Source organism: Hoplias malabaricus, chromosome 2, assembly GCF_029633855.1.
Source record: "Hoplias malabaricus isolate fHopMal1 chromosome 2, fHopMal1.hap1, whole genome shotgun sequence".
In the NCBI taxonomy this organism is placed as follows: Eukaryota; Metazoa; Chordata; class Actinopteri; order Characiformes; family Erythrinidae; genus Hoplias; species Hoplias malabaricus.
Window position 1 is genome coordinate 25,122,040 of NC_089801.1, and position 24,469 is coordinate 25,146,508.

At 37.3% G+C, this 24,469-nt stretch overlaps 1 protein-coding gene across 3 annotated transcripts in view; it reads left to right on the forward strand.

Annotated features, from left to right (window-relative positions):
• The window catches only part of c2cd2l (c2cd2 like), a 34,111-nt gene that overhangs the window by 6,751 nt on the left and 2,891 nt on the right, over window positions 1-24,469 (forward strand). For 2 of the 3 annotated variants that reach the window (XM_066658991.1, XM_066658990.1), the window contains exons 2-14: window positions 222-656; window positions 12,825-12,920; window positions 13,041-13,160; window positions 16,010-16,123; window positions 16,627-16,740; window positions 17,368-17,470; window positions 18,950-19,082; window positions 19,847-19,911; window positions 20,278-20,399; window positions 20,910-21,081; window positions 22,833-22,940; window positions 23,272-23,405; window positions 23,923-24,160. In XM_066658991.1, coding sequence (XP_066515088.1) covers window positions 294-656; window positions 12,825-12,920; window positions 13,041-13,160; window positions 16,010-16,123; window positions 16,627-16,740; window positions 17,368-17,470; window positions 18,950-19,082; window positions 19,847-19,911; window positions 20,278-20,399; window positions 20,910-21,081; window positions 22,833-22,940; window positions 23,272-23,405; window positions 23,923-24,160 — 1,882 coding nt within the window. In that variant the 5' untranslated portion in view covers window positions 222-293. The remainder of the gene's footprint in view (window positions 1-221; window positions 657-12,824; window positions 12,921-13,040; window positions 13,161-16,009; window positions 16,124-16,626; window positions 16,741-17,367; window positions 17,471-18,949; window positions 19,083-19,846; window positions 19,912-20,277; window positions 20,400-20,909; window positions 21,082-22,832; window positions 22,941-23,271; window positions 23,406-23,922; window positions 24,161-24,469) is intronic. The other variant, XM_066658992.1, reaches the window with a different exon arrangement.

Consider the following 24,469-nt stretch of genomic DNA (forward strand, 5'->3'; position numbering starts at 1 on the left):
GAGGTTTGGCTCTTGGTTACATTCAAATATGTGTTGTCTTTCCATAACATTTCAGAAATTTTTATGTACATAAATGTTGATATAGATTATATGCCTTTTCCCCTTTAAGATGTTTTCTAGATTCCAAACTGATAAATTTGCTGCAAAATGAGTTGTTGCCCTTTCTCAAGCTTTTTTCATGTCTTACTCTCAATCACCCCTTTTTTTTCCCATGTTCACAGAGTCCCACCTCCATGAATCACAATTTCCAGCCTGTAATAAAAATGCGACTGAAGTGATTGGCGAGAGGAGAGATGATGAGTTTCCAGGACGTGAGTTGGCTGGTCCTAGTGGCACTCTTCTGTGTCTCTTTGCTGGTTGTGCTAGCCTGGCTCATCCAATTCTCTTTGGCCTTACTGAGGCCAAGGAGAGGTGCCAGGCTCCGGCGGAGTGAAGAAACCTGCTGGCAGCTCCCACTCAGCCTCACCCATCAGACATTAACAGGCGGTGTATGGGGCTCCCTCCTACGGCTTCGATTTGGGCGAGATGGCTCTGCAAGGGACACAGAGGCTGGGGTTAAAGGGCTTCTCTCCTCCCTCTTTGCTTTCAAGTCCTTTAGGGAACACTGGCAGAGGGCATGGGTGAGGGCGCTCAATGAACAAGCCTGCAGACAAGGGGTGAGTTAATATTGCAACACAGTCAGATGTTCATGATGGCAGTGGATGCACATTGTTTTATGGCAGTATCAAAATAGGAATTGTTAATTTTTGTTTCATTTTAGGATAGTGTTAGGTGTTGTCATGTCTCTGTGTGCCTATGCTCATATATGTGCATATGCCATATTTATAGACTTGGTTTTAGAGCGTTATGTGTGGGCACTCTGTGTGTAGCTGGCTTACTCTTTAGTCAGTGTGTGGGAGTTTGGGTTTCAGGAGTGAGAGACAGGTTCTTGTATAATATTTCTCTCTCTCTGTCACTCTCTCACTCATTCTTCCTCTGAATTACATCATCTCCTGTACGACTCAGGCCAATGGATACTGTGTCCAAAAACTAAGACTGTGTGTCCAGAATTATACACACATACATCTCACCTATATATTATTATTGTAATTTACGTAGTTCCCTCTTTCTGACTGTTCTACTGTTATTCCATCCAATCCAGTTATGTCATTAGAATTTAATTGGCTGCAACAATGTTGTTTCTCAATGCTTACTGAGCACCATATATGGTTTTTATAAAAATCGTATATCACTAATTTTTGCAAATTTTAGTCAATGGAACAGCATCCGTGGTAGAACGAGGGACCACCCCAGTCACCACACTAGGGTTTGCATATTAAATAACAACATGTGAGTAGTAAGACGAAGATACAAAAACATCTCTTCATTTTGTCTGTGAAGAAAAGAAGGTTTTATCGTTTAGCATTCATGGTCAATCTTTTACATTCAATCTGTTAATTTTGGCTTCCACTGATTTTGTTCAATTAGCTATGCAGTGTAATCATAGTAATAACACTGCCAGTACCTCACAGATGTTTGCACCATGTGTGTTTAATTTTAAGGTGGCTGCATTGCAATGGGAAACAGCCTTCATATACACTCATAGTTTCAGATGCACCAGGGAGTGGAATATTTTTTGTTTATTTATGGAGCCAGCTATTACTTTTATGACTTACTTAGGAAGCAACTAAAACTGGTTTCAGCTAAACACAAAAGGATGAGCACTGAGCCCCTCTTTTAGACTGGTCGATAATGTTTGAGCTGGTGTGTCCAAAGGTCTCCCTCCCTATATTTAACCACGTCTCCATTTGATCTGTGTGGGTATCAAAGCCCAGAGCTATAGACTGCCCTCTGAGCACAGAATGTGAAAGTGAGTGATGTCTTGCCTCCCTTGCCCTTTCCATCACTTGACTGGTCATTGTCCTGCTTTTTTCATCATGGCTGAGTTTAGATGGGGTCAAACTGATCCCCAGTTACCCTCCACAGGGGAGAAAGTTGACACTTGGTAGTGCCCAGCTCCCTACCCTCTTTAATATTTCACATGATTTGTCTCTGGACTTCCTATGTTTGGAAGTGCACAAAAAGCTTTAACTGATTTTCCTGGGGATGGTCATGCAGTTGTACTTCTGTGTTATAAGTGAGAGGGCATAAGAAAAGCACATACATTTACAGCATTTGACTTTATCAGTGCACCCTAAAGGTCTTCTGACCCTGGCTCTTAAACAGTCACAGTCTAATCAGATCCTTTTGTAATGGACTGTGCTATGAGTGATATACAAACAGCCAATCACCTGTAGCATTCTTTTGGCTCTTGAACAGACCATGTTCATGTGGATAAAAAAGGATGGTCAACTCGCCAGCTCATCAGCTCATGTGCTTTCTGGTTTAACGAGTCACTTTAATGTCTTTTTAATTCAGAGTTTCAATTTTGTAATTTCGTATGAACAGGAAATAACTGGCCTTCCATGATCATAAATGGTCAGGGGATGACAACATTTTACTTTATTTATTGTTTTCTTTTTAGTGCCAAATATTGAATGGAAAGGAATATATCCATTAAAGGTATTGGTTAGTTTTGTTGTTAAAGAGTATCCGTTTATGTAATAAAGTTCAGCAGCATAGTTGCACATAGTTTTACACTTCCTGGGCCCCACGCTGCCAAAGTGCAACCTTTTTGAAAACCAAAATATGGTAACCTTAATTTAGCAGTTAGCAAACTATTAAAAACTTTACACCTGACAATACCAACTGGTTACTTTAACATGGTACATTTTAAATAATGTTGTTAAACATTCTGTAACTGACAAAGTTCAGCAAATTGGAATGACCAATGTCTTACCAGTTGGTATGATGGGGTATAGACCAAGCCTTTGCTTAGCCTTTGTCTATATTGAAATATTTATTTTTGAAATGAACGGAATTATGTCTTTCAGCATATTTACACACTCATAAAGAATGTAGAATTTGCAGTAAATGGCTAGAGGGAAGAAAGGTAAAATTAACCAAACAGAACCTTTATTTGCAATAAGGAGGCTGAGGAGAGCCATAAATTAAATTGAGAAGCTTTGTCTGTTAAAAGCCATATAAATTACTTTGTATCACCTCTTTTTTGACATTATCAGTATAGTCTGTAATAGTATGTAGTTCCAAGTCTAATGCTTAACTTTGCATTCATCTTATGTGATGTGCCTTTCATCTTCCTGTCCATATGAGCAATTCCATTACTACTTCAGCTGATTGGAATGCTGTTGCCCATGGAAAAGTCTTTGTAAAAATGAAAGCCTAGAGATTATTACTTGAAACATCTTCCTCTACCCTGTCTTGATCCTAAGGTCTCTAGTCGACCATTGTGCTAGTTCAGCAGCCTAGTTATTTCATTGGGTTGTCAAGGGGAGGTCTTTGGAGAGCATGCAATTATGCAATTCCTATGTCCTCTAGCTTCACTTATTTCAGTCAGTAGTGTTTTTTAGGGAAAACATAAGGGATCCAGCAGAAAGCTTAGTACTGTTTAATTTCAAATGTGGATGGGAGCCAAGTTTTGAAAAAGCACAGAGTGTTTTCATTCGGTCGATTAGATGATTCTGCAGAACCTGATGTTCTGTGCTGTTGTGGAGTCAGGGCTTTTCTTAATGAAGTGTTTTAAATTCAAGGGTCCCATGTGACTTTAAGACAAATGAGCAGATCCTTTTTTCTGAGATATTTAAATTGAGTGCTTGGTGTGATGTTTTTGAGTGAACTGAAAGATTAAATATGATATATTGCTCCATATAAATGTGACGCAAAACCATGTGTCTTTGCTAGGTCCCAGACTCTACCAGTGTATAGATGAAGCAGCCAACCTCCCTCTTACTCTGACATAATTCTCTGGCTTCTTCCAGCAGCAGTAAGAGAAATAAATGCTCCCTGACAAATGTCATAGGTCACAGCATTTCAGAATTGTCCCAAAAAATACACTTGATTTTAATTGACTTTGCTACATGAAGACATTTCCTTTAAGAGAGATCTTCTTGAAGCAAGAGCTTTATTCTGGTCAGAGGATGATTTTGACAGTAAAATCATACTGAATTTTAGGTTCAGCTCAGAATGTATTGCATGATGAAATTGGGGTGTAATAGAAGTTTAAAATGGAATGTGTGCTTGTAACACGTGTGCTATTATCACCAGTCAGTATTCCATATTTTTTAAAATTTAGTTTTTGATCATATAGTATTTTATATTTGGTCATATTGTAATAGGAATGGAAGAAAAAAAGACATGGATTTTAGGTTTCTATTAAGAAATGTGTACACTCTGTTGTTAACAGATGAAGTGTGTAGTCTTCAAATTAGTCTACTGTGAAAGCTTTTCAGAATTTGCTAGCTCATGCCAGTGATGTTGTCATGATAATACAGTTTGTTTTCCTCAGGAAGTAAATATAGTCTTTATTCTGACTATATAACAGTGTTTCGGATAACTCTTTACTTTGTGTATTCTACAAATATGACATAATGTTGCTGTGACTGACTTCGTAAATGAGTTTACACTGTTGTCATGCCATCATATTGGTTGCCAAGATGATAGTTTCTTTGCACTTGGTGTGTCTTGTGCTAAGAAGAGGTTTGATTAAATATGTTCCAGGCTAATTCCTCATGTTCTTCAGATGTACACGCCGTCTTAATGGAAACTTAAACACTTTCAATTAAATCCACATGACCTGAAAAACCTGAAAGTGTGTGTGAGTGTGTGAATGAGGGAAATGGGAGGCCGAAAAAGAGAGAGCAAGCATTCAGGTTATGTGTGAAAATTATAGCCTACACTGGGTCATGCCCAACCACCTTAGCACACAGCGAGCTGACTGTTGGCATAGCTACAGGAAAACTGATATCCTGGTTCTGTTCTGCCATAGTGACTAACTTTTATACTTTGTATAATCTGTGTTAAGGAGAAAGAGAGAGAGACGGAGTCCGAGAAAGAGAGAGAGAGGCGGGTGTTCTTAAACATTGTCTTTCATCTTCTTTGTCATTTTTTTTCTGCTATAGGCTTACTGTAAACCTATGGACCTGTTGAACCAGTTGGGGCAAATAATGCATTCATTGTTTGACTTGAAGCACTGTAGTTTTTTTTTCTTTGAGGTCTGCTGCCATAAGAATGATGATGTTGTGATTTGTGTAATAAAAGCATTAATTTTTGCATTCATTCATTGTCTGTAACCACTAACCTAGTTCAGGGTCTGGTGCCTACCCATAATAGGAACACATTCTGGACGGGGTGTAACAAAAACAGCCTTAATTCATTTATAAGTCTTTTACATTATTCAGGTAAAATGCATTTACTATGAGTTATACAGCTAAAAGTATTAGACAATATCATATCCATCATTAATAAAACATTTATTATACCCAAAATATATGAGATTGTTCTGTTAATAGAACTCTAGAACCTTGCACTGCAGCAAGATACCATACCTGTACAATCATTTTTATCTTTAAGCTTTAGCTTTTGGGAAGAACAAGAGCTAAAGTCTTGTTTAGCTCTCATATTTAAAATCAAACGGGTCAGTTTAAATTACGTCAACAGGCTTAAGAGAAGAAGACATCTTGCTAGACTAATTCGGTACAATTCAGTTTGGTTTGCTATATTTTCATTATACCAATACAATGCTGTAAAGTAAATACAGATTATGTTCATGAACAGTAACCGCAGGTCAGAGGTAAAGGTAGAATTTTAAAATTCAAAAGGTATGTATTTATCCTGGAAGGGAACCTTACCTTGAGATAAACCAAGTGCAAATTATACTATGGATTAGTACAAAGAATAATAAAATAAATGTTAATATTACTTTAGCATTACATTAACAAAGTAAAATGCAAGTAAATGAGATTAGCAGCGCAATATACAAGCAGACTTTTTAAATGTTCAAGTGTAGATTTCCGTATAAAATTCAGATTGAGTTCCATGAATTAATAGAGCACTGTGTGGAGATAATGGTTGTAATGTGTTGGTGTGACAATCACAGTTCTGTTCTTCATTAGTAATCAGTTTTGTGGAAGGTTTGATTAAAAATGCTAAATTAAACCACAACCACAGCTTACTGCATAAGTGTTTTTTATTAGTTTTTTACCTGCCTGCTTAAGTGCCAGAAAAATATTAACGTATCCTTTTTATTCTTCTTATTATTACTATTTTTATTAGTACTAGTCATAGTAGTCGTCATCATTATACGCCGTTGTCATTGTAGTACATTGTTAATGGATTGTTTAAACAAAACAAAATATGTTACCATTGCTATTTTCTTCAGTTACTGACACAGGTCTTCACTGGTTAAATGTATGTAAAATTTTTAATATGTAAATAAATGAGTTATTTTGCTGCTCTGTTACCATGTAAAGAATGTATTATGTTTTTTAGACTTAATTCATAATATCAGCTCTTACATTGAAAAGCACTTTAGGAAACCCATGTTTGGCAGCAGGAGGACATTAGATTCCAAGATACAAGACAAGGACATTCAAAGAGAAAGTAAAAAATTAGACTCTTATCTTAAGTCCCATGTTGACTCTTGAGTGACTGGTCATATGACACGCGAGCACTTTGAGAATATGAGGAGTTAGAGGAGGTGAAGAGGTCAGACCATTTTGTACGTATGCGTCAGAGGGGGTATTGGCTTATGACTTGTTGGTAGTCACATCAGTGGAACTGGACACACTACCAGCAGCATTCCTTTACAGAAAAAAAGCCCACTTTCTCTCTCATGACAGTAGATGTTATTTAGACAGCCTCTAGTCCTGTTTTTTTACAGCCTGTGCTAAGAAACTTGCATAGACTCCACGTGACCTCTCTTGAGGAACTCTGAAAGGGAATTAGACCAGCCAGTTAATCTTTGCCATGCAATTCCGTTGTGGTGTTTTTATCAGATTTCCGGTGCACAGAGAGATAGCGACTTGGGTGTTGTTGAATGGAAGATTTTTGTGCCATGTGTTTGCTAGGCTGACGGAATGGAGTTTGGCTGCCAGTATAGTGTGCACCTCTATTGGTGCAGTGTATCTGGATGAGTAGTGAAACAAGCTACAAGTAACTTTAGAATGACTCTGGATTCTAGGTGTTTTCTCAGTGCCCCTGTGAAATTCAGCAACTCTTGCTCTCTCTCTCGTCATTTTTCTCACACTCTTGCTCATTCTTTGTTTTATGAATGTAGTACTTCATTTTGCTTTCACTCTCTCCTGTTCCTTCCTTCCTTTTTTCTTTCTCTTTCTCTTTCTCATAGTCTTGCTCCTAAATTCTTTCTACTTTATTTGAATCTCTCTCTCTCTCTCTTTCTCTCTCTCTCTCTCTTTCTCTCTCTCTCTCTCTCTCTCTTTTTTCCCCTAGTAATCCAGGGATTTGGCAGAAAGGGATTGGTACAGTTGGTTACGTGTGACAATGTCAGCAGAAGGACGTCCTCTGAGTGCTGATACACACACACGCACACACATATACACAAACACACAAACGCACATCATTATCATAGTTTATTTGTTTAATCATGTGTCTTAAATACATATCAACATCTTAGGGTTATATGCAGTTATGCACTCAAACAAATTAACTACTTGTATATTAATTTACTGTGAACTGAATAATAAGACTGGCTTGTTTAAACCTTTTGGACAAACATTTGTACACATGCCGGCACAAGTATCAGGCTAATGCATCACATAACTTAAGATTATGCAATGACTGAAGTCTGCAGGCACATATGTCCTGCATGTGTACACACAGAGATATTCAAACACATCAACACATGCACACTTTATAATTTCTGCACGGAGGCTTTTATGACTATTGATGCTATTTTGCTTATAGAATTTTTGGGAATTATCATTGCCAAATCAATTTATTGATCCAGTTTTGCATTTTAAGTTCATCCTATACGAGTGGCTTTGACAGCTGTGTTTGTGTGTGTGCTGCATTGCTGTTTGTGTGAGTCATACAAACACCCAGAGGACATGTTGAGCCCAGCAATCACATGATAAAGGGCATTTGCAAATAGCCATGCAGATGTGTCCCTAACAGAGCTAGTACGTACCATCTTTCATTCTGTGTGCAACTCGAAACCCTTAAAATCTGTTCCACCATTGTGATTTAATAGGATTTCAACACTGGTATTTGTAGAGCTATAAATGTATATGGGGTTAGAATATCAATGTGGTAACTGTGTTCACTATGTTTGAAAGTAGCCCAGCGTGGGTGAATATAAAGGGTTGGTGTTAGAGATGAGAGTAGTTACATTTTCAGCCACTTCAAGTAGTTCTTTATGTAACATACACAGTAAGACACTGATGTGTATTATCCGACTTTATGTATTATTTTCTGAAAACCATATATTTGGACAGATCAAGCTTTAAGGTTACATCATAAACACCTTAGCTATATGTATGTTAGCTACACTAGATGTACTTACCTTTTTTTCAAAAGCACTTTCAGTCCTGCTGCTTGGTTCATGTTCACCTCCTTTTTTGAATAATTTTAAAGTAATCAGTACTTATTTAATTTACTTAGTACTTAGTTAATTTACAGTGCTAACCATTTTAAACACCAGTCAGTTCACGATAACGTCAGGCAGGCTTCCTCCTGAACTCAGCTAATGAGCAACACACACACACACACACACACACACACACACACACAAGAAATCCTGTCTCACCTACTGTTATATACTGCCCTCATTTTCATTTTCTCTCAGAAATATGTCATAATATACAGGACATTTTATTCCCCCTTTCCTGAAGTTACCACTGTTCCCTGTGGCCTTAAAGGAACATGAGGTAGTATTTTACCTTAAAATCACAGCTTCAAAAGCATTGAGATGCTTCACTGTCCTGTAATAGGGAGAATAGGGCCTCTGTTGTTGCTACTCCAGGCTCAATACTGCAGACATTTCACTATGTATCTATTGCAAGAGTGTGAGAAGCTACCATCATTTCCCCTGATTTTAGGGCAGTGCTGTGAAAGAATTTAGAATTTAATTTTAATTAATTATTGTTTTTTTTTTTGTAAATTTATTGCATTGATTTTGAAAGCCCTTGTATAATTGCAATTGAATTATTTGCACCTTGTTGAAAAAAATATTTTTCCCTCCTTTTTCCTTATTTCTTTTTTTAAGTATAGGCTGACTTCACAACTCTTGAAGGGAATGCATGCTGTTCTTCAGCTACGTAGCTTGGTAGCATTGTGTGAAATGGTGTCGACCTAACTAGCAAGGAATATGGTTTTATTGGTGTGTTTTTTTGAAACCGCTTTATGGCGCATTTCTACACATACATCCAGTCAGAGCTATTGCTGCTAGAATAAGCGAGAAGGCAGAAACTTTTCCCTATATTTAGTAATGAAATTAATTGGACACTGTTTCAACTACACTGAACAGGATCATCTGATAGTACATGACCTTGTGTGTGTGTGTGTGTGTGTGTGTGTGTGTGTGTGTGTGTGTGTGTGTGTGTGTGTGTGTGTATGACAGATTGAGAGGATGGCACATTATCATGCCTCCAGTGCAGAATATGTCTCTCAGTGTTTGTGGCAACCTAGATAGATGTGCATGGAAAGAGTAAAGGCTCAAGGTCAAAGCTTTGTCTCTCTCTCTCTCTCACTCACTCGTGCATGGACATGCTCTCTTTTAATTTTACTTTCTATATGTCCCTATATGGTGACATCCTCATGTCTCAGAATGTCTGTATTAATTGTATTGTGCTCGTATCAGTTTTTATTACGCAGTCTGTACAATAAAATGTTACATTTCTTCACTGCTGATTTTACTCTTGACACAAGCTGTCATTTTGATAGTCTTTAAGTATCATAAGTTTTCTACTTCCCATTTTGCACTGTATCCTTGCCAATCTTTTCTGCCAGTATGTTCCCACTGAGTTGAGTCTACATCTGTTTTTGGCTTTTAAAACCCATAGTGAAATGGCAGAAGCTGATCTGTTGAGGCCAAGGTTTTTTATGAGTCACCAAAATCTTCAAAAAATATTTGAGCTATTCCGGAAGATACATGTTATGGTCTCTGCAAACCTGCCAGGCACTATATCCAATTGTTTATTTTGAGGTAGCTCTGTGTACATACTCAGAAGTTGTTAGCAATCTTTATCATAGAAATGGCCCAAGGCAGGTTGGGATTTTTGTACTCTAGGCATTATTATATTTCTGGTTGATTGGACCGACTGGTGGTGTGTTTGAGGATGCCAGAGGGCGATGAACACTGGATGACTCAAACCTAAAGTGACACTATATCACAAATGCTATGAACAGTGCCGTATCTCTCCCTCCCCCTCTGCCTCTCCCTCTCCAAAATTTGCGCAAATGCTTGTAAGATTATGTACAGTATACTGTTTACTGATTTCACCCTTTTAGCTATTACTGATTGATGATAATGTTGCAGGAGCATGTGATGGCAGGCAAGCAGACATCATGGATACCCCCCAAAAAATCAACTGATCTTGCTTGTATTACAGGGACACAAGCATGATCACAGTAAACAATATGCTGCCTAGTTCTATTTTTGACAGACAAAATTTCAGGATTGAGAAGTGAAGTAAGATTAAGAAAGAAAGAATGAAAAAAGATGGAAATAACATTAATTTTATGAGGCTTCCCTTTATGTGCCTTAAAGCTATGCATGACACATTTTCTGATATTTAAATCTCGGGTGAATGGCAATATAGAACAATTCCCAACACTATCACCATTTCAGGTCGACCTTAATTCCGACAGATGCAGTTAAGTGTAAATTCTAATAGAAGTGTAAGGCTTAAGAACTTTAAGAATCTTTAACCCAGATAACATATATATATTCAGTGTTTCAGTGTTTTCATACATTTCTTTTAAATACTTGGAGGTCACATGGCTGATAAAGAAATTTAGGGAAGCTTTCTGCAGCTGCCATGCAAAACTTTGGATGTAAATTTGAAGGTCTGCCATTCTATGCAAAAGAGTTGTACTGTAGAGAGGCTTGGTGTTATTGAATTTGTGTTGTGATTTAAAGACCCTTTGTATGTGATTTAAAGTAAGATATTTAATAAGTAAGAAATCAATTGCTTCACCAGAGTATGGGGGCGTGGATAAGATGTGGACATAATCTTATTTTTGTACTTTCTTACTGAAGAAGTTTTAGCATATTTACTGCAGAAAATGTCATAGCTTACCTTTGGTCGTTATAGACAGAGGGAAAACAGCAACGCTTTGTCATCCACCTACACATTATTGGAGTTCCAGCCATACTTAACATTGCAGTCCTGTCTGTGACAGATTACATGCATGTAACGTGTAGGTGTGCCGTGTTATGATGCATAACTATTCACAATACGGGTGTTAGGTTTTTTTGACACCATCCAAATCCAATTGCCTAAACAAAAACAAAGAGCGTAAAAAAACTATAATGATACAAAAAAGTGTTTTTTTTTTCTAGAATGAACAGCACTATACAAATTTTACAGACCAACTTGTCAAAATAGTCATTTAAACAAAGTATTTAATTAATTTATTATTTCATTAATTCATTTTCTTATTTCTTAACACTTTCTTATCCAGTTAGTTTTAGATAAAAAGCAGAAAAGAGGGTGCAGGGGTATTTTTGTGGTAGTCAGTCCAATAAATATCATAGGGTTAGTAAATAAATAAATAAATAAATAAATAAAAATATTGCAGTTTATTTTATGCCAGATTATCTTGGCTTCTCATACCTTCACAGTGCTTGATGCATGTGTATTTGTGAGTGGGATAGAGAGAGGTTGCCATACAGTGATGAACATATGCCATGACAATAGGGGATTTGTGTTCACTCTTCCTCTCCTCCACCGAGCACTGAGCCTGAGCCAGTTGAAGAAATCCAGTCAAAAACAATTACTGATTCTTTTGGCTCGGGCTCAGGGAGTGTGTAAAGGATAGAAGAGAAAGAAGGATAAACCTTACATTGTTATGAATTATGGCATTCTGTCACATTTTCTGATTCTTACTAAGTGAGGCTACAACCTTTCCCCATAGTTCTTCCCTTCTGTTTCTGAATACATACACACAAGCTATGGTGCATGCCCATTTCGAGAGGAAATGTGAACATCAAGATCTATAACATGCGATAGTGTCTTAAACAGAATGTGACCGCAGACAGTGTTTAACATGCTGCTCATTCTCAGTTATTTCCATTAGCTGATTGTTTTCATACCTGCCTTTCTTTGCTCTGGCTCTGATCTGGGACCTTGCTTTGAATAAGTCTGGATAAGAGCTTGGGCTGAGGAACACGGTCCTGAATCAGCTCTACTCACATTTGGCACAGTTTTCCTCTGTGCTGCATTATGTCATACTGGAGCTGTGGTGCTCTGGCTCGAAATGATGCCCTGGCAGCTCCTAGCCATGGCTGTCTGCCATTATCGCCTGGGAGAGTGATGTCACATCCTGGGCTTCACTGACCAATGTTTTTTGGCCTGAGGTCTGTAAAAAGCAACATGTGATATGTTAGATTACTGCAAAATGTATTTCAGTTGTTTACGTAATAGCCAGATCAGATGTAGCATGGATTGTAAAAGAGCATGTTTTTTTTCTATTTACATTTATTTATAAACAAGTGAAAACTGAATATATTAATAATATTTTCACTTCAAGCCATTTAGAATTTTTAAAATCAACAAACATGAGTAGGTTCACCACAATGCATTGCTGACTATAAATAAATACATCTGTGTTTTGTTCGTATTCAGTCTTTGATCCACAGTGTGTACTGATAGAAAAAAGACAGATGCAAGGAGCATTTGATTACCAAACAGTATAAATACCTTTCTGCTGGTGAGCTCACTGACAGTTTCTCACTTTCCATCTCCCTATCTGTTTTCCCTTCATAGAGCTCGATTCAGATCACATTTGATGACAGCCTTCAGCTCCCTACTTCTGCATCTATTGACCATGTGACCTGTACAGACCAATCAGCACACAGCATGGTATGCAACCAATCCATTTTTCTATGATGCTTAAGTGTTATTGCATGAGTATTTTAACCTGGCCTGAATCATCCACACTTACTCTCACTCATGCTCTTTTTTTCAATCTTCTTTATGCAGGTTCTGCAGTGCAGTTGTTCTGTTGACACTGTAACATTCCCAGTGACTGTTACTCAGCAATCACCGGCCACTGTCTCCATAGACACATACCACATAACCATGGAGCCTATGAAGGCCCAGGTAAAAACTGCAAACTGAGCCATTTTTTAGGAGCTATACATTTATATTATAACGGCATCCTCAGTTTATATTTGTAGAGAGCCAAAGTTTATTATAAAAAGCTCATAACTATTTGAATATATGCAAGCAGAATTACAGTCTTATACAGTGGCAGGAATTATAATATGCTCAGCTGTTTCATTGTTCCAAGATTGTGTTGCACACTGAAGGGACCTTAAGGCTGTGATTAGTCAGCAGGATCACATTGGATTAGTTTTTAAATCCATTATATACTGCTTCCTGATAACCTGCAGAATGTCTTCGCTTTTACATGTTTTTTGAACAAGCCATGCTTTGTTAATAGATCATCAACATTTATAGTGCTGAATTTGGTAACCACTTCACTCAGTTCAGGGTTATAGTGGGTCTGGAGTCTACCTGGAATCATTGGACACAAGGCAGGGACACACCAGCATAATACAATCACCCAGTCACTCCTACATATGGACACTTTTGCACAGCCAGTCCACCTACCAACATGTGTTTTTGGACTGTTGGAAGATAGATACTGAACCATCCAGGAGAAACCCACACAAGCATGTTAAAAAGACAGTGACAGGAGGCATGATTTGAAGTGAAAACCAAAAGAGCTTTGGTTCTTGAACTGTTTTCCTTTTAGGCTTATAAGAACCTTGATGATTTTCAGCAAACCAGCCTGTGTTTACACCAGTTTTAGTGGAACCAAATATACGTCACAGAATACAGCATAAACAGAGAGGGTAAACAGCAGCACAGCTGCAGTAAACAGAAGTTAGAAAGTGGCGGAGCGTATAGACTACATGCAGGCAGTTGTGCTGTTCTGTTCTGTTTTATATTTTTTCTCCAACAAAACAAATATGGATCAACTTTTTGTGGAAAAGCGAGACCTAAGACCTGTGTGTTAGAGGCACTCTGCCTCGTGCCACCATGTTGCCCCTTGAAGACTTGTTAAATAATGTCTAATCTGTTCTGGTTGCACTGAAGCCCTAAATCGTGTTCACATCAGACATTAGCATGTGTCTTGTGTAATCATATGATAAGTGACCAACACAGAGTATAAGTGGGAACTGAAACGCATATTAATCTAATATGTCAACGTAATGTGTCCTGATGTATCCCCGAAAGTAAAAAAGTATCACAATATCACTTTGGCATTAAAAATGGTCCAATACCCCATATAAGGAGGACCGAGACTTTAAGGAGTGTTTTAAAATAAGAGCGGTATTTACAAGGAGTGCCACAGGGGTATTGTGACAACACTTCCCGAAAGTAACAATGTATCTTTTGATGTAGTTTATTTCTGTATCTTTCTGCATCAGCTGACCCAACACACCACATATTTGAAAAGATTATATCCCTACTGTAATGTGAGAAAGGATCCACAGGGCATTGCTGTCTGAAGACAAGTGAACAGTGACAGGTGTATGTGGAATTTCTTTCAGCTCCAATGATTGGAAATCCAATCTTGAATGTTAATGGGAGACACGTTCACAATATGAGGTGAAAAGTCTTTTGTCTTGTGATTGTATCAGAAAAATGCATGTTAATGCTAGGTATGAACAACTCCTTAGAAACTGCAGTACATTTTGTGAGCGATGCTTATGCAGTATCAATTTACACAAAGCTCTCCTTTTGCCATTTCAATAATTTATTATTATTAAGTGCCATTAATTCAATTCTGACTTCTGGAGACCATATGGATAGTGTTTTCTCAGAGAATCCTGTCTTCTCTTTTGGTTGTCCAAGTCCTTAATGACCCATTTCATTTCTAATTCTATTCATCCATCTAGTTATAAACATATTACACCAGTTTCAAGCACACATACAAATTGTACAGTTAGAAAAGTGTGAGGAAACATCTTCAGAGTTTTATAAAAAGTATTTTTTAAATAAAATCGTGGACATCCGCTTTAATGTATGCAATCCTTTTTGCCTTGACAAGGCTACATACCATGAAAAGGCTCAATACGTTGATGCAGCTTTTTTGTGACTGTAGTTTAAGATGATTTCCTTTCTCTCTATAGTCGGGCTGTTTTAGTAGGTATTCCTAATGTGATTATGATTATTGATTGTGACTAATGGATAAAACATAAAACAAAAGGAAGCTTTCAGGCCATGTTAGTAACTTTGATTCATCAAAATGTTCACAAAGTATTTGATATGAATATCATATTGATATTGACCATATTTGAGCTGCCTAATATGCTCCTCACCTGCCTAATATGGGTTGTTACTATAATCTTTGTTCTTAAAAAAAAAAAAACTTCACTTTTAACTGGTCTAAAGTCTTTGTCAGATTTATTATTAAATTGTATTTATTTAGATGTGCTTATTATATTGTTTTGCACTGAAGAGTCATTCATAGTTGGAGCATTGCATGTTCTGAATAGAACTTTAATTGGGTCTTAATTTTTTTTCCTAACCTGAATAAATTGTGAAACAACCACTAGTTACAATATATTGACATTAATGGCTGTTGTTAAGTGAAAAAAATATAGTTGTCTAAAATTAAATGTTTTGTCCAAACAAATACAACATGAATGATGTAGTAAAAAGTGTAGATTTATTCTCCACTTTTGAATCTCTCTGCTAAATTCTGTCAAAAACTTGTGTAGGTGACTCAAGCATGCCAGACTAAAAATGGCTAAAAATCAAACTAGTGCATGAAAACAGGGTAAATTTGCTATAAAAAGGTATGGGATAATGACATATACTTGGGAAATTATATTCAGACCTGATATGAGCTGTTGGGTTTGGAAAGACATAGGCTAAATGCTAATGCTACTAATGTGCAACTGTTGTAAAACCTGGAGTGTTTTTAACTTTTGCAGTTACAGATTTGTCTGGAAGAGGTGGAGGAAGAAGGCCTGCTCGTCTCATGGATGTTTTTCCAACAACCCTTGGCATCATTAACCGTAATGCCAAGGCAGAGAGTTCAGAGAGAGGTAGGGGTTGAGGAATTACTTGAGCTATACAGCAGCATATGGTTTATTTACACTCAGAATTTGTTAGATGTTACTACATTACTACTTTTCTTTTGGGGATATTCACTGAGACCAGTGTCTATAATAGAGATGACAGATTTGGACACACAGTTAAAAATTCTTTCCAGATTTTTGACATCTCTGAGGCAGGTTTAAGATTATTAAAACTGACAGTCAGTTAGAATGAATTTTAGAGTGGATTTGCTGATCTCAAATTTTACTTTTGCCATCTATGGTCCAAATACAGACCCAGAACCAGGACAATAGCAAAGTCAAAATTTAGTGTTTTCCTTACTTTAACATGTATTAAATCATTTTAAGCATGTTGTTGAATTGATTAACTGAATTGGGTATAATTGTGAAAAAGAAAAACTACATTTGCAGTGCTGTGACACACAATACCAGTACATATCATGGCAGATTTCTTGTATGGCAGATTTCTTGTATATCTTGTCTCTGTGTAGGGCTCAGAGACAGAGGTAGACATGGATATGATTGCAAGGTTGGTGGAGGACACACTGTACGCAACGCAGCCTGCTATGATTCTCAACCTGCGAGCATGTGTCTCCAGCCCTGCTGTAAGAAAAAAAAAACCCACACATACCTACTGTATATGATCAGATTTTTTTACAATACAGAGCAATGTGAACTAAATAAACAGTCTGCTTAGAATGTTGTGCAAAATTAATGTCAGTGTTTGAACAGGGCTGAAGTAATATTGGGGTGAGGAACGTTGTTATTCTAATATATTCTTTCATTCATTGTCTGTAACTGCTTATCCAGTTCAGGGTCGTGGTTATTCTAATATAGTCATATATAAAATTTGAACAACTTTTTTTTTTATTTAAATTTTTTTTAAGTGAAAATCCATTATAGGTTAGAAACGTAAACATTAACATTTCTGGAAAGGGTAGCGTATTTAAAAAAATTGCACAGGCCACATTTTATATTTTATCTTTTCATTTGTTCAAGTCAGCAATTAAACAAACACCTTTTCTATAAAGGATGTGCACATATTTAAACTTAAGGTTAACAAAACTTTTCACTGTTATTTATTGTTATTTATTTATTATTTTTTAAATTGCATTTTATACAGTCAATATACATGAAGGGGTCACTCAGAAATGTGTGTGTCTGTGTATAAGCATCACTAAATAATACTTAAGCATACTTTTGCATTTAGATTTAAATTCTACCTTCTACAGTTTCCCAGAGAAAAGCGTGAATGGAGCCAGAACACTTCTCAGCAGAGCAATGCTTTCAGACGCCTTCTGGTACGACAACTCAAAGCTTCCAGTGTCAAAAAAGGTAATTCTGCCCTCCAGCCACTATAAACAATTTTTTTGTTACTTGAGATGGTTTTCCTTTTCTTTTAATCTTTTATTCAGGAAATGCACACATTTCAAGCAGAACAGAGTTCCTTGTGTAAAGGTCAGGTTACTCCTGCAGCTTAATGCTATTAATTTACTGTCATGTCTTTGTGCTAGACACAATGTGTTTTCCAGTTGCTGTCATGGTGTTTTTGTGTAAATGCTGCCTTGCATGCCGTGACATTATTCTTAGAATGAATACTATCCTATCTCCTTTTCCTTTAGCAATGGTTCTTATGAAATTTATAATTAACAAACTATGTGTCTTTGAGTTGCTTTTGTAGATTCTCGACAAATGTAGAATTCTATGTACTAAAATTACCATCTATACAGTTACTTCACTCCACGTCATGTAAGGTTGAACGGTATGTCTGAGGGAGAATAATGACTGTTGTTGGTACATGGCTGAACTTTTTACTGTTTGAAATATCACAGAAACTCGTTTGTAATTCGAGCTGTTTAGTTTTGTAGCACTTTTGGTAACGCAGTTAGTGTCTCCTGAATTTGGATCACCTTAAGTGATCCGAAACAGCAAATATGTTTTCTCTGTTGTCTAGAACAACTCTAGGCACCTCTGCCATAAGCAGAGAATGAAAAACTAGCATACAGGACCAAGTGTGTGTAGAGTGAGTGTCGGAGCAGTGACATCATGTCTACGTTCCATGCCCGGGCACGATTGGCAGTCACTCTGACATGTACCGTGCCGGAGGCCAAGTGAATAGTGCTTACCTCCTCAAGTAACATGCCCACGCTATACACTGTATGGTTTCCCTAGAGTAAGTACACCCTTAATGAATCATCTGTGACACACTAGGACCAGTGAGCACACATAACACACATAAAGAGGCAAGCAGCCTGCCATAGTGTGGAGCAGTTGGTCATTAGGTGGCTTGCTCAAGGGCCCTGCTCCTCCCAACCCCATTTTACCTGTCAAGGTGACATTTTAGTCCCAAGCCCACTTCTCTAAACTTCAGGCCTCAACTGTTGCTAGCAGAGTTTTTGTTCTTTGCTTAACAGGCTAGAACATCTGTCAAGGCTTTCATTTCACAGTGACCCCTGGTTGAGTTCAGAGTTGTTTTTTTATTTTTGTTCAGTCTTGAGACTTTGAGAATGAGTAATGGTAGAAAAGTTAGTATGCATATAATTAATTATCCTAATTTACTAATAGATTTTTTTAATCTTCCTTGATTAACTGATTGATTATTTGAAAGGTCCTCCCTCTCCCCAGAACAATTGCAGCTCTGCAATAGTCTCAAATTGGTATGTGTACAGCGAATTTAGTTTGAGCTGAGTATCCCTTTAAAGCCTCCTGCTGGTGAAACAAGAACTAGTTTTGAGGCAAGTGACTTAACCTGCTATGTTCAGCTGATCCAATGACATAGGTGAACTGAAAGGTAAAGATGTGCTGTGTATTCAGGTTGCCAGACTCATATTGGAGAGTTGTGCTGTGTTCTGAGTTTGGACGTCCCAGCAATGGAGAAGAGAACACGTTTCCTCATGCCCTCCTCCAGCCCTGAAGCCATGCTGGACTGGGGAGAGGACCTCACACTGTGAGTGCACTCTTATCTGTCTATGGTGAAACTGACTGTATGCACTACCTTTTGAAATTTTGTTCTGTTAATAATTGCTGTCATTTTATCCAAAAATAACTTGTACAGAGCAGATACATTTTTTTTAATTCACTTATTTATTTCTTTTTTTGGTTGTTTATTTGAAGATACAATCACAGCTTTTTAAATATTTTCTGATTTTATTTTGACATCATTCTCAGTATTACATCTAACAGTGTATCGTTTCAGAATGGTGATTCTATACTTTTCTATACTTTTCTCAGAGCTCCTCTAAGATTGTATCTCTACTAGATGAGCAAGCCATGGTAGACAACATTAAATTAATTACTTAAAATAAACATCCTCATATTTTGCTGTGATAGATGCTGTTGAGATATCAAGGCTTTTCCATACTGCCTACAATGTGGTTAAATAGTTTTCTGTGAAACGTTTAGCAGTCTTAAGTAGTCTGCGATTATAGGAGTCTTCTTTAACCGAGACCTGAGTCTTGTCGCTGTCCTTTTATTTATGAAAGTGAGAGAGTGCATAAAAATCTATTCTCCTCCCATGTTGCTGAGGATATATATATATATATATATATGCTACTAACAGAACCAAGGCTAGGTGACAGCTTTTACGTTGCATAATGAATAAATCTTTACCTTTACCTGAAACGATTGCTAATGCAAATTAAATTTTGACACATATGTATATTTCCTGTTTGGTATAAAGACCATTTGTCACTTTTTTTATTTCTCTTTTAGGGATTTGCAACCAGACACCAAAGAACTCAAAGTTAGACTTGTGGAGCGAAATAGCAAGGGAGAACGTAAGTCAGTCATAGGCACCAAAACACGTTTTTTTTTTTAACTATTAGCAGTGTTTATTATGTTTAACTCAAAGAATATGTTGATTTTTAACATGTAAAAGCTTTTGCATAGTATTTTATACAATTTTGTTAACTAAGTCAGTATCTCTCAGCATCAGTATTGAGTCTCCCACTAATCCGCTACTTGTAAAGCTCATAAGTTTGATTAGATGTGTTGGGACTCTGATGAATTTTTGCAGTATAGTGGAGCTATAAAAGGAGAGTTGAGAGCCCACAGCTTGCCCATTCAAATGTTTTCAGATGGATGAATGGGATACCCTTTGTATTTACTATGGCACAATACGGTTTTTCTGTTCCATTTGACAGAATTCTTGCCGGGTCATGCCTGTTTATCACTGGATCTCCCTAGGAGAAGTCCCAATGGACTTCACAAGCTGTCTATCACACCAGGTCATGGTTTGGCACCGACAGCTACTGTAACCTTGGAGGTTAGTGGAATTTTGAGAAGGTACTCAGTCTCATAGGCTGTTGAAATGAGCATGTATTTCTCAAGACTATTGCCAGTTTCTCCATATTGACACTACTTTTACTTACCCAGAAGGGTTTTGTGTCCTGAACTCCGCAGTTCTTTTGTAAATATAAATAGCAAAAATGCTTTATTATATTATTTATTATTCACTGTATTCATGAGATTATATATTGAGTTGTGCTTAAAGGTCTTTATCCTGGTCTATTGTTCACCTCCACAATTCTTCAGTGTGTTGCTACAGTGATAAGAGTTGTGATAAGTCACTTTTCCAAATGTCTGTTTTAATTATTTAATAGAAGTGTGTCTTCAGATTACCAAATAGACTGACCACCAGTGGCTGATTAACTTGATAGCTGCTATCCATTTCTACGATCACTCTCTCTCAAATGTAATAGGTCATTAGGTTTGTTTTCAGACTTCCTGTGCAGTGTGTTATGTGGTAGTCTGATTTGTATTTTTTTGTTCATAGCTCCTGTACATGGAGCTGAAAGATCTACGTGGGTGTCAGAATGCCACACCTCTTCGCTCATCTCTTACACCATCCAAAAAGGTGGACGTAGATCGGACCATCATGCCGGACGGAACAATTGTCACCACGGTTACCACCATCCAGTCACGGCCAAAACTGGACCGCAAACTAGGTACCCAGCTGTTCAATTATCTCACCTGTATAACATTTATTCTTGCAAACCTTAAAATACTTAACTATAGAGTAAATTAAGGGCAAAGCAATGTACAGCTTTGTGTAATCATGTAATCATGGTTTGGTATAAATGCAGCAGTGTATAGTAGTCAGGCCATTCTGTATTTCAGGTCCTTACATTAACTTTGACTTTCATTTCTTTGCAGATGGTATGAATATTTTTAGTGATCTCTGGTCAGCTTCATTCAATCTGTTTTTCAGATGTTGTTTGTCCAATGCTTTCCGCAAACACATCTTAAGGTGTGCAACTGTACAGTTTTGCTGTCACATTTTTCAGTATTCTTCACTTGTTTCACTTCTATTGGGACAGGTCAGGACTTCAGGCCAGTCCAGTACCCATTCCCTCTTGTTGAAAAATGCATGGACGTCCATGTACAAGATGCTGTCTTGAATGCAGCATATGTTGCTGTACAAGCTCAGTATACATTTCTGCATTAATGCTCACTCACAGAATTTTAAATTAACTTTGCCAAGGGCACTGACACAACCCCAAATAATAACAGGCACCTGGATTTTGGACTTGTTGTTGATAACATTCTGGATGGTCTTTTTTTCCAGACACCACTTCTGGAAATGGTCAACATTCTTTTTGCACAGTAAATTTTAAGTGAATATTGTGAATGTAAATCCATATTGTAGTGCTTATTAAAGATTTTCCAAAGTAATCCCCTTGCCCTTATGGTTATATCATATATTGGTGAATGGTAGTGTTTTTAAACATTTGTTAAGAGACTGAATATTTTCTGTCCTTTTTTGCTTATTGAAGTTCCACCCTATTTTGGACATTGCTTTTGTACCAAATCACGATTACAGTCACCTGTTGACGTCACATATGAAGTCACTTTTTTTTTTTAAACCTCATTACTAACACTAAATTTTCCCCACCCCATATTTCTTTTTGAATGTGTTGCAGGCCTGAAATTCAGGAATGCAAGTTGGCCAAATAAAACATGAAATATCTTTAGTTCATATTGTCTGCTATGTAAGGAGGAGTTAAAAAAAGTGATTTTTTTTTTTCCTTGAAAATTTTGCAGCCTTTTCATTCGCAGCTGTTTTCTGATTTGTGGTTGTAAATAAATAACATATGCTGCCTTCAAGATTACATTTTTTTCCAGGGACGCTCCATATTTCAACAAGATAAAGCACACCCCCCATTCCATAGTTATTGCAAAGTCATGGCTATGAAAGAAGAGAAGTGGGTGCTGGACTCACCTGTCTGTGGTCCCATCCTGACCCCAAAGTAGAATGTGTTGAAATGCAATATGTAATAATAAATTACTCATGTGTTTTCATGTCTTACAACATGTTTGCAGGAAGAATGTGTCAAAATTACACCTGCATTTCGTCATCATGTAGTGTTTTCAGTTCTTAAATATCTTTTAGCTGTTGTGAAAATAAATTACAATATTAGAGGTAAAGACAACTGTCTCCCAAAAATTTAAATAATCATTTTAAAAGGCAAAACTTGTGAGGTTAAAAATCAAATATGTTGCGGTTTTATTGTTTAGAATGTAGTACATGCAAATACAATTACAAATTTCTTGTTTTATATATAATCTCCATGCTGTCCTAACTTTTTCTAATTTGTAGTTGTAAAAGAATGGTGTATGATTGATAATATAATAAATGGATCCATGACATTTGTACCATTTAACACTGCTGTTCTACCGGTTCTTTGTTTCTTTACAGGAGATTCTCCCTCCAGGTCTCCGTCTAAGGTGGAAGTGACAGAGAAAATGCCGACTGTGCTGACAGACAGCTTTCAGAGCCGAGCCAGCATCAGTTCCACACCCAGCAGTCAGTTCAGCATTATGCTCTCCATTTTAAAGCTTATATAATTTTATAAACACTGCAGTCTTCCATTTATGTCAGTGTCATACATGTGAGCTGTAAATAAAATGTTATGCTTTACCTTTCCAAAAGTTTTATGTGCAAGTTTTTAATTTTGTACCTGATCTACGTGTGTGTGTGTGTCTGTGTGTGTGTCTGTGTGTGTGTCTGTGTGTGTGTCTGTGTGTGTGTCTGTGTGTGTGTCTGTGTCTGTCTGTCTGTGTGTGTGTGTGTGTGTGTGTGTGTGTGTCTGTGTCTGTGTCTGTATGCGTGTATACACGTATGGTAAATATCCCAGCAGAAAGCCCCCTTTCGAATGGGCTGGATCCTGTAGCAGAGACAGCCATCCGGCAGCTGACAGAGTCGGCCAGCAAGGCGGCGAAAAAAACACCCACCAAACGCAGCACCCTCATCATCTCTGGAGTGTCAAAGGTTGTGTGAAACAGTTTGATGTTATAATGATATCATTGGCTTAGCCTTTTGCTGTTATAGAAGCTTCTCACTCATTAAGCTAATTTAATAATTTTTTGTGTTTTTTTCTTAGGCATAATGTATGCCTGCTTGTATTCAGTTTGAAAAATCTACAATATAATCAGAATTTACAAATTTCACAACAGCAAGTTTTGTGTGGGACATTATCCAAGGGCATCTTCTGAAAATCAAAAATTTAATATCTTTACTTTTTATGATTCTTACGTAACTTTTAGAAATTTCCATTTAATATCTAATTGTAAGTAGATGCAAAGTCTGTGGCACAGTGTAAGCTCTGTAATCAAACCTGTCTTGATTATCCTACACATTGTAATACACTTTGTGAAAGTAACTGCCTAATCACCTCATCCATGTGATCTTCAGAATTAGACTTAAATATTCAGCCTAGCCTTAGTATCATTTTAAACGTGTTAAAGTTAATTTGAAATGTCTGTCATTTTCCACTTTCGTCCTCCAGATTCCCATTACAGAAGATGATTCTGCATTGTCAGTGGGGTATGCTGCAGCCATGGATGCTGCCCTGCAGGGGGAGCACTCTCCAAGTGGAGCCCCAAACCACCATGGATCATCTCCACACCAGGACGCAGACGAGACAACGCCATCTGACGTCTCAGAGCGGCCGTCTGTGGATGATGCGGAGTCAGAGACAGGCTCCACAGGAGGGCTGGAAACACGCAGCCTCAAAGACCATAAAGGTGCCTGAGTCAGGAATACATTAGGGACAAAAACAAATAATACACAAACAAATCTATAAATACAGCAACAGACAAAGGCTGGGTCACAGTTTTTTATCCTTATCGTTAATGCTTGTCAGTAGCTTTATTTTCAAATCATGGAGCCGTCCCAACTGACTACTAATCAAACTTCTAGGGAAAGCTAGATCAAGACAAGGGAGGTGTGGGGGTCTATAGGAAAATGAGTGGGGGGAAAAATAGGAATATGAAAAATATTTCAGTATGTGTTTATACTTTTCACTAGCAGTGTATTACAACTTTTTATAGTAC